Source organism: Macrotis lagotis, chromosome 3, assembly GCF_037893015.1.
Source record: "Macrotis lagotis isolate mMagLag1 chromosome 3, bilby.v1.9.chrom.fasta, whole genome shotgun sequence".
Taxonomy (NCBI): Eukaryota; Metazoa; Chordata; class Mammalia; order Peramelemorphia; family Peramelidae; genus Macrotis; species Macrotis lagotis.
In genome coordinates, this window is record NC_133660.1 from 273,195,391 (window position 1) to 273,206,779 (window position 11,389).

Consider the following 11,389-nt stretch of genomic DNA (forward strand, 5'->3'; position numbering starts at 1 on the left):
ACATTTTTTAAAAGTTTTGAATTCCAAATTCTATTCCACCCTTCCTTCTTATTCTTTAATCTTCATGAGATAGTAAGCAATCAGATTTAGGGTATACATGTGCAGTCATGTAACTCTTTTTCCTATCAGTCATTTTTACAAGAAGACTCAAATAGAAGAAAAAGAATGTGAAAGAAAGAAAATGAAAAATAGCATGCTTCAGTATGTATTCAAACAATATCAGTTCTTTTTCTGGAGGCAGATATAATGCTTTATTATTAGTCCTTTAGATTAGTCTTTGATCATTCTGTTGTTGAGAAAAACAAAGTCATTCATATTTCTTTATTGTACAATATTGCTTTGGCTGTTTACAAAATTTTCCCGGTTCTGTCCACTAAACTTTGATTGAGTTCATGCAAATCTTTCCAGGCTTTTCTGAAGTTTACCTGCTTATGATTTCTTACAGAACAATAGTACTCCATCACATTTATATACCATAGTTCCAAGTGATGGGCATCCCTTTGGTTTCCAAATCTTTGCCCCCTTCAAAGAGAGCTGCTATAAATATTTTTGTACATACGCTTTGGGTTTTTTATTTCTATTTTTTACTGTTTCTTATGATCTCTTGGATACAGAGCTAGTATTCATAGTTTTATTGCCCTCTGGGCAGAGTTCCAAATTATTCTCCAGAAAGGTTAGATCAGTTCACAGTTCCACCAACAATGTCTTAGTGTCCTAGTTTTCCACATCTTCAATAGTCATGATTTTCCTTTGTTGTCATATTGGTCAATGTGATAGATGTGAGATGATACCTCAGAGTTGTTTTAATTTGCATTTCTCTTAATAATGATTTAGAGCATTTTTTCATGACTTTTCATGGCTTTAATTTCATCTGAGAACCACCTCTTCAGATCCTTTAACCATTTATCAATTGGAGAATGACTTATAAATTTGACTCAGTTTTCTATATAGTTTAGAAGTGACTCTTTTATCAGAAACACTAGCTGTAAAAATTGTTTCCCAACTTACTGCATTCCTTTTAATCTTGATTGCTTTGGTTTTATTTGTGCAAAACTTAATTTTAATTTAATGCAATCAAAATTATCCATTTTGCATGTATAATATTCTCTGTCTCTTGTTTGGTCAGAAACTGCTCCCCCTTCCTATAAATTTGATAAGATATATTATATCTTGTTCTCCTATCTAGCTTATGGTATCATTTTTTATGTCTAAATTGACCTTATCTTCGTATTGGGTGTGAGAAGTTGGTTGGTCTGTGCCTAATTTCTGCAATCCTATTTTCCAGTTTTCCTAGAAGTTTTTGTTGAATAATGAGTTCTTATCCCAGAAGTGTTTCTTTTGTATCTCATTTATTCCACTGATCCACCACTCTTTTTCTTAGCCAATAACAAACAGTTTTGATGATTGCTAAAATTACAGTATAATTTGAGCTCTGGTGCAGCCAAGCTGCCCTCCTTTACTTTTTTCCCCCATTAATTGCCTTGATATTCTTAACCTTTTGTTGCTATTTCATTACTAATTTTTCTGACTCTATAAAATAATTTTTTGGTAGTTTGGTTGGTATGGTCCTGAATAGATAGAATTGTCATTTTTATTATATTAGCTCAACCTACCCATAAGCAATTGACATTACTTCAGTTATTTAGATCTGTTTTTATATCTGTGAAAAGTGTTTTGTAATTGTTTTCATATAGTTTCTGGCTTAACCTTGGCAGGTAGACTCCTAAGAATTTTTTATTGTTTATAGTTAATGGAATTTCTTTTCCTATCTATTGCTGCTGTGCTTTATTGGTAATATATAGAAATGCTGATTGATGTTGATTTATTTCATATCCTGCAACTCTGCTAAAGTTACTAATTGTTTTAAGTAGTTTTTTTGTTTTTTTAGCTTTTTTAGTTTTTGCAAGGCAATGGGGTTTAGTGACTTGCCAGAGGTCACACAGCTAGGTGTCTGAGGCAGGATTTGAATTCAGGTCAGGGTTAGTGTTCTACCCACTGTGCCACCTATCTGCCCCTTCAAGTAGTTTTTTAGTTGATTTTCTAGGGGTTCTCTAGGTATACCATCATATCCTCATTGTCTTTTCTCATAAATTTAATTTCTTTTTCTCTTATTGCTAAAGCTAACATTGCTAATATAATATTGAATAATGGTGATGTTAAAGTGCTTCTTTGTTTCACCCCTGATTTTATTGGGAATTCTAGCTTATCCCCACTATATATATAATTCTTGCTGATAGTTCTAGATATATATTACTTACATTTTAAGGAAAACTCCATTCATTCTTATGATCTTCCGAACTCTTTCTTTGCCTATCTTTTCTAATAGTTTATGTAGGAGTGGAACTAATTGTTCTTGAAATGTTTGGTAGAATTCACTTGTGAATTCATCTAGCCTTGGAGATTTTTTCCTAGGGATCTCATTGATGGTTTGCTCAATTTCTTTTCCTGAAATGGGGTTAAGTTGTATTGAACCCTTTTGTTAATTTGGGCAATTTATATTTTTGTGAATATTCAGTGTTTATATAATATATTGAGCTTTTTCTTTAGTTCCATTTATTAGTTTGATAGTTTTCTTTCAATTTTATTAATCTCTACTTGGATTTTCAGAAATCCTAATGTGTTATTTAATTGGGATTTTTAATGTATTCTTTTTCTAGCCTTTTTAGTTGTATGCCCAATTCATTTCTCTCCTCTTTATTTTGTTCATGCATTTATTCATATATTTATAGATAGAAAATTTCCCTAAAAACTACTTTGGCTGCATCCAACAAGTTTTCATATTTTGTCTCATTATTGTCATTGTCTTGGATGAAATTTTTGATTATTTCTATATTTGTTCTTTAAAATCAGGTTATTTAGTTTTTATTCATTTTAAGTCTGTTATAACATGTATTTTTTTTCTTTTATCATGATCTGAAAAGGGTGCATTTAATATTTCTTCCTTTCTACATTTGATGGTGAGGTTTTTATGCCCAAATACATGATTAGTTTTTGTGTAGGTGCCATGGACCACTGAAATAAAGTATATTCCTTTCTATCTCCATTCAATTTTCCTTAGAAAGCTATGATTCCTAACTTTTCTAACATCCTATTCACCTCCTTAATTCTTTCTTATTTATTTTGTGGTTAGATTTATATAGTTCTGAGAGAGGGAGGTTGAGATCCCCCACTAGGGTACCTTTGCTATCTATGGCTTTCTTTAACTTATTTAACTTCCTCTCTTAGGATACTTTATACATTTGGTGAATATATGTTTAGTATTGATAGTACTTCATTGTTTATGGTATCTTTTTTCTTCCTTATCCCTTTTAATGAGATCTATTTTTGCTTTTGCTTTGTGTAAGAAGAATTGCCACCCTCCTTTTTTTAAACTTCAGGTGAAGCATAATATATTCTGCCCCAGCCTTCTACTCTTCTCTGTGTGAATTTCTCTGCTTCAGATGTGCTTCTTATAAACAATATGTTGTAGGATTCTAGATTTTAATCCATTAACTTTGTCATATCCTCCATCCTATTCCACCCCCCCCCCCCCGCATTTGTACCTTTCTTTCTCCTTTCACCCTATTCCTCCTCACTGGTGTTTTGCTTCTGACCACCACCTCCCTCAATCTGCCCTTCCTTTTATCAGCCTTTCCTTTCCTCCCCCCCCCTTTCCCATCCTAATTTGCTGTAGGGTAGGATAAATTTCTAATCCAACTGAGTAGATGTGTTATACCCTCTTTGAGTCAAATCCAATGAGAATAAAATTCAAGCAATTCTCACCCCCTCCCTTCTTTCCCTCCTTTGTACCTCTTCATGTGAAGTAATTTATCATTTTTTGCCTCTCCCTTTCCTCTTTTCCTAGTACAATCCCTTTTTTTAATGCTTTCATTTTTTTGTCATATCAAAATCAACTTATGCCCCCTTTCTAAGTATATACCTTCTAAGAGGAATACATTTCTCAAGATTACAAAAAATCATCTTCCCATAAGAATGTAAGTAGTTTAATCTGTTATGTGACTTTCCCCTTTTTCTTTTACTTTTTTTATTCATCTCTTGAATTTTGTATTTGAAGATCAAATTTTCTGTTCAGCTCTGATCTTTTCAATAGTGAAGTTTTGAAAGTCCCCTCTTAATTGAAAGTCAATTTTTTTCCCTAAAAGAGTATGATCAATTTTGTAGGTTTCAATCTTGGTTGTAATCCAAGTTCCTTTGTCCTCCAGAATATCATATTCGAGGCCTTACAATCTTTTAATGTTGAAGCTGCCAAGTCCTGTGTGAATCCTGACTTTTTCTCTTTGGTATTTCAATTGTTTCTTTCTGTCTGCTACAGTATTCTCTCTTTGATCTGATGATTCCAGAATTTGGCTACAATATTCCTTGGCATTTTCATTTTGTGATCCCTATCAGGAGGTGATCAGTATATCCTTTCAATGACTATCTTTGCCCTCTGGTTCTAAGATATCTAAGATTTCTTCAAAGGTATTATCCAGGTTCTCTTTATGATCTTGGCTTTCAAGTAGTTCAATAGGTCTTAAGTTATCTTTCCTGGAACTATTTTCCAAGTCATTTGTTTTTCTAATGAGGTTTTTTAACTTTTCTTCAATTTTTTCATTTTTTAAAAGTTTTGTTTGACTAATTAAAGTCATTAGCTATCACTTGCCCAATTCTGATTTTCAAGGAATATTTTTCTTCAGTTAGCTCCTTATCCATTTGGCCAATTCTATCTTCAGATGAGTTATTTTCTTTTTCCATTTGCCCAATTGTAATAGGAGTTGTTTTCTTCACTCAATTTTTGTGTTTCCTTTTTCAAACTATTGACTTTCTTGCATACCTCTAATTTCTTTTCCCAATTTTTCTACTTGATTTTTAAAACCATTTTTTATTTCTTTCTAGAGACTTTTTGTGTTTAAGATACATTTATATTGCCTTCTGGGGCTTGGTATTTTGATTTTCCTTATTGCCATAGTAGCTCACATGGTTAGGGTTCTTTTCCTATTTCTTACTCATATTCAGCCTAGTTCAGGTTGTTAAAGTTGAATTCTTCTCTTAGGTCACTCTTAGGAGAGTACTGTGTGGAGCTTCTCAGGAGGTTAGAGACCTGCTAACTTTCCTTGCATTAGAGGCTCAGTGTTAGTGCCTTTTTCACTGGGCTGGGGTTTTGGGGCTTTCAATTGACCTTCAGTGCTGGGCCTAGAGACCTTTCACTTGGTTATTGTGCTGCTGGTCTGCTGAACTGGGACCTAGGGGCCTTGACTGTTAATTTGTGCTAGGACTGAGAGCCTCTGGCTGCCTTCCCCACCCCTGCCTGGGCTGGACCATGCTCCCCTTATACCTGAGGGGGTAGACCTTTCCTGAAGTCCTTTCAAAACATTTTTAGCTGAAAAATGCTCCACTCTGTCTTTTTGTGAGTTCTGTCACTCCAGGATCCCTTAGCAGCTTGATTGACATTGTTTCTGAGGAAATCTGAGGCAGTTCAAGGAAGTTCCTGCTTCTCTCCACCATCTTGGCCCTTCTAGATCCTTTCTTTAACTTTATTCTCTTTTTAAGTGATCATTTAAAATTCTTCCTCCCTTCCCCACCAAATATCCTCTTCACAGATTTTTTTTAGAGCATATTACTTACATCAGATCTGATAAGAAAAAAATTTCACCTCCTCCCTTTTCCCCCAAAGATCCATCTACTTCACAGAGAGAACACATACTTTCTCCCTGATTCCTTAGAAAGACATTTCTCAGTTTTTTTCCAACTCTTCATCAGGTTCATCATGACAATGTTTTAAAATGTTGACTCACACTCATAAAGGATGTGGCCTTTGGGCAAATCCCTTCTCGCTGATAGTTTCTTCCTATAAAATGATGATGGTTACACTAGAGGAATTCTGAAATATCTTTCAGTGCTTTGTCCTATACTTTTGATAATTTAGGAGTTGGTGACATTCAAGGATGTGGCTGTGGACTTCACCCAGGAGGAATGGGACCTCTTGAACCATCCTCAGAAGGAATTGTACATAGAGGTCATGCTGGAGAATGCCCGGAACCTGCTCTCCTTGGGTAAGGACATTTTCCTTGGGTAGGGAGTCTGCATTCCCTAGTGTTGCAGGGTTTGAAGCATTTATTAATCATTAGAAAGAGAAAAATGTTGATCTCCTGTGTCTAAGAGACAGGGTCCTCCTGCTGACTCATTTTCCTGGAATAGACCTTTGGGAGTGGAACCTGAGGGTCTCTTATATTGCTTATGAAGCTCTAGGTAGTTTCAGGTCAAAGTTCAAATCAATGTGGCAGTATCTCAGATGTGGAACTAGTCTCAGGTTATTTTGTCTGACCTCTACTTACTTGTATTATCAGCACTGTTGGGAAGTATAGATCTAAATGTTTGAATATTTGAACATAGAGAACAATGATTCACAAAAGGGAGCAGTTCTATATCCACAGCCCTTCTCCTAAAGAAAACTCAATCCAAGTTTCTCTCCAAGCTCATCCCTTATTGATTCCCCCTGCCCAGGGCTTCCAGTTCCCAGAGAAGATGTGATCTCATATTTTGAAAAAAGGGAAGCACCCTGGATGCTGGAGCCAGAAGGCCTGAGGAACCATGGTCCAGGTGAGTGACGTGAAAGCAGGTAAAAGACAGCTGGGATTACAAGAGGCTTCTCTGTGTTATGGCCAAGCAAGTGCAAGACTGGACGGCAGGAAAACCTGGCTTCCTGGGCAAGTCCCTGAACCAGTGAACCATCTCAGTTTCCTCATCTGTAAAAGGAGGTGTTGGAGTCTTTCAGCTCCCTTCCATTGGTGAATGTATGATCCTATAAGAATTCATGGTTTAGGGGCAGCTAGGCAGTGTAGTGGATAGAGCAACGGCCCTGGAGTCAGGGGGCCCTGAGTTCAAATCTGGCCTCAGACACTTAATAATTACCTAGCTGTGTGGCCTTGGGCAAGCCACTTAACCCCATTGCCTTGTTAAAAAAAAAAATTTTTTTTAAAAGAATTCATGGTTTAGTATTTGGGGATATGGAACTTTCCTGAAAATATAAAAAGGGATTAGGCTATCATATATGAGCTCTGTTTTAGACCTTCTTCAAGTCAGCAAACATTTAATTGGCTGCTAAGTGCCAGGCCTTAAGCCCTGAGGACTTAAAGTGGTACAAGGGCCTTTCCCTGCTCTCAGGGAGCTCACAGTCTGGTGGGGCAGATGACACATCATCATCAACTATATAGAAATTCACTGTGGACAGGAAAAATTAGAGCTGGTCAAGAGAGGGGAGGCCCAAAGGAGGATTGAAAAAAGCATTGTTGTGGAAGGTGAGCTCTAACTAGGACTTCAGGGAGGGCAGGCAAACATTCTAGGTACCAGAGATAGGGAAGATTCAGGGGGTAGAATGTCCTGGTCACAGATCTGAAAGGCAGCCCCCATCCCCTGGATTTTAACAAATCTAGAAGGTAAATGGGGTGAAAGAAGACTGGAAGAGTAGGAGAGGACTTGATGATGAAGTGCTTTAGCAGGCCTAGAGAGTATTGGGGAGTCACTAGAGTTTGTTAAGTAGGTAAGGACATGGTCCAATGAGAGCTTTAGAAAGATGAACTTGACAGTGAGGTGGAGGATTGACTGGACTGGGGGAGACTCAAGGCAGCAGATTCTTAAATGCCACAGGTATTTAAGTGATGGGAGTGACAGTGATAGGAGAGAAGGTAGTTAATGTGGGAAAGTGGATGAGTAGTGGATGACACTGGACCATTGGGACAATGCCTCAATAGCATTAGGAAAGGAGGAAGAAGAAAGAGTTGGGGAAAGAGAATGACTTTTTTTTGGACATGTAGAAAGAAGAACCAGGAGGCAGAAGAGGGAATGGGATTATTTGCACACATAAAAGGATTTTCTTTAGCAAGCAGAAGGATGATCCTTTCATCTGATACTGAGATCAAAAAGAAAAGAAGGCATCTGATTCATATGAGATGAGAAGATAATTCTCAATAAATGTCTCATTTTTCTAGTTAAATGTAAGACCAAGTTCTCAGGTGAGAAGGTATGGATAGAGGAGGAGGGAGGTAAGTTAACCTTAAGGGAGAGTGGGAGTCAAATGAAAAGATCCAGAAAAGCTGCTGTGGTGAGTGGCACAGGGAGTCATTTAAGGAAATGTCAAAGGATGACAAAGACCACACGAGGGTCCAGCTGAGGTGATGCAGACTCAGTTTATAGGGGACCCAGGCAGCCTGGTTTTGTGATTGATTTTTCTCACTCTCATTCAGTAGGGTAGCATATGAAGAGGCATGAAGGCTGCTGCCATACTTGGAAATTATCCAAGACTAAGCTTTGCATAAATCGTCAGGACAAGTCCCTTTCCTGATCTTTGATTCTGCAAGAATGAGACAAGATTTAGGGAGTTGGGAGGTAGAGATTCCCAGGTTTCCCATAGTAGGAGACCCTTCAGGAGCCTCAACAGAAGCCTCTGTAATCTTCAGTGTTGGATCTGTTCAAGTTCTAAATGGTTTAGAATCTGTCGAAGGTGATTAATAGGGGATTGGGTACAAGAAAGAGGCAGAATGATGACTAGAACCAGAACATACATGTAACAACTAGCATTAAGACCAGAATGCAGAAACTGAGGTGGAGCCTGGAGCCTGGAACCAGCTCTGAGCCTAGTCAGTCCAGTGATGTGTGATGGTGACCATGACTGGGAGGCCTGAACAACATCAGAGTCACTGGTTGAACCTAACAAATGTAACACACACACACACACACACACACACACACACACACACACCCTTCAGTGAGGGAGGTGTATTAACCACCTCAACAGCTAGTTTTTAAGGTGGTCAAAATCCAGATTAGCAGGACTAAATATCTTTTTTACGTATACATGAAATACATCATCTAGGCGATGGAAAATGAGCATATATAATAAACAAACCTATGAACAGTACACTGGTGACATATAAAGAAAAGTAATAGGCACACACGTATGGTACACATGTGCAATCTGAGGTAAGGTGGCCCACCACTACCTCACCCTGTGTCTTTCCTGATATTTGAGGTTAAAATACGCAAATTCAACTGTTTTAGCCTATGAAAATGACTAGAATAGTATAGAAATCACATATATAATACCAATCGGTGAATAAGTATTAATATTTATTTTATTATTTTAAATTATTATTATCAATTTTATTATTTTTTTTATTTTTGTGTTTTCAGGGGAGACTGCCTCCTCTGAATGCAGGTCTTTGAGGCAATCCATTAATCAATAAACAGTGTTTAAGCATCTTCTCTGTCCTAGCCCTGACCATACAAGGCAAGGCAAAAGCCAGTCCCTGCTAGCTCTGAGTTCACAGTCTACAATTCAAACATGGAGATGGTTTGAGAAGCAACAGATCAGGAATCTCATTTGATGTACTTGAAAAGAGAGTGTTCGAGAATGAAAATATATGTTTCAACAGGGAAATAAGGAAATATTAGGACCATGTAATAACGGTTTAAGAAAGTGAGCAGAACTGAGGATGAAAGAGTAGAAATTACGATAATGATAATAATAGCACATTCCTGTTAATCATTTTCTCACTCATCTCAGATTGTACAATCAATCCCTCATGGACTGGGTTGAGTGTGTTCAATTAGCCAATGCTTGATGCTCCTCTTGATGAAATCTTTCACGTGTGTGTGTATGACATCTTTAGTATTTCTGATCTTGATTTTAACCACTCGAAAAACCACTTGGTGAGGCAGTTGGTACATCTACCACCCTGAAGGGGGAGGGCTTGCACCCACTTCATCTTTACACTTGCTCTGCTATTATTCTTTTTCTTCAAAAAGATGGCCAAATCCTTCAGAAAGAAAAACACACTGCAGCAGCTGGATAATTTTAAGTTTTTCTCTACCTGCAAAAATGGAAGATAATATATCAAAGCTGTAAAATACCTCAAAAATAGATTTTGATTCAAAACAAGAAGTGATACATCATGAAGACTGATATCAGAGCTTCAAACATACAGACAGAAGATCACTTGCTGTTTTCAAATGGACACATGTTAAAAAAAACAAAACAAAACAAAACAAAACAAAACAAAAAAAAAAAGGGGGCGGCTAGGTGGCGTAGTGGATAAAGCACCGGCCTTGGAGTCAGGAGTACCTGGGTTCAAATCCGGCCTCAGACATTTAATAATTACCTAGCTGTGTGGCCTTGGGCAAGCCACTTAACCTCATTTGCCTTGCAAAAAACCTAAAAAAACAAAACAAAGCAAATGGACACAGGAAAAGCCTGGCTATGTGGCTGTGCTAAGAAAAACTACCTTTTCTACCTTCCCTGCCTTTTGTTCTCAACATGTGACAATATATAGATCAAAGTGGGATCTTGTGACTTGAAAAATCTACCAAAAAGCCTCAGCAGCCACAAAAGATCAGTTGCTCACATTCAAATTGCTTTAAAAACTTTTGGATCCATAAGGATAGAAATGGCTTTAAATACCCAGCAGAGATTAAACATTAGCATCCATAATGCTAAAGTGAAGGAAAACTGAGATTTTAAAAGACTTTGTTAATGCAGCTTACTTCCTAGCCAAATAGCAATTAGTATTTTGTGGTATCAATGAGAGTACAAGCTCTTCTAATAGTGACAACTACTACATATCATTTATGTATCACTATTACATGCTTTTGCGAGAAAGGTGAAAGGTTAGCTGGTCATTTGGAGACATCCAATGCTATGTTTTCTGGGTTGTCAAATAGAATAACAGAATGATTTAATTGAAGCAGTTGGTGATTCGAATAGAAATTATATCAAAAGGAGATTAATGCAGCTGTATTTATTGCTGTAGAAGCAGATGAGACAACTGATGTCTTAAAACCTAGATCTCTGTCATTTTGCGCTATATAGCTGAGGTGACTTGTGAAGTGAGGGAGGCATTCTTGGATTTTGATATGAGTGCTGACAGATGAGCCCCCATTATTTCAGAGTAGGTTGGGGGAGTTTGGGAGAAATACGACTGTATTGAAAAGCTGGTGGCTCATACTTATGATGGAGCCTCTGTGATGACATCAGAACCAAATGAGAAGGCCAAGATTAAAGAAAAGATACCTTAGGCCATGTTTACCCACTGTTACACACACAAATTGAACCTCATATTCTTGAATTCAGCAAACTGCATTCCTGGGTCTGGAACTTCTTTTTAAGACAGTTGAGGGACTAGGGTCATTTCCACTTACTGGCTGAGGTTGTGAAGTAGCAATTACTCTGATACTGTTTGTGCTTCCCCAATCATGGACCCCACTGCATGTCACTGATTTAAACAATGTTTATTTTTAAAACCACCTTTGTAAGGATAGAATTTCTTCAGATTTCAGTTGCTTTTTTCTGCTGCTGGCAAACTAGCTCTACTTTTATTGAAAGTTGACTGAATGCCTAATTTGTATTGCCAAACAA

General features: G+C 37.2%; 1 protein-coding gene across 1 annotated transcript in view; it reads left to right on the top strand.

Moving 5' to 3' along the window:
• The window catches only part of ZNF268 (zinc finger protein 268), an 81,871-nt gene that overhangs the window by 53,856 nt on the left and 16,626 nt on the right, over positions 1-11,389 (top strand). The window contains exons 10-11 of the mRNA XM_074231618.1: positions 5,906-6,032; positions 6,484-6,579. Of these exons, the coding sequence (XP_074087719.1) occupies positions 5,906-6,032; positions 6,484-6,579 (223 nt within the window). The remainder of the gene's footprint in view (positions 1-5,905; positions 6,033-6,483; positions 6,580-11,389) is intronic.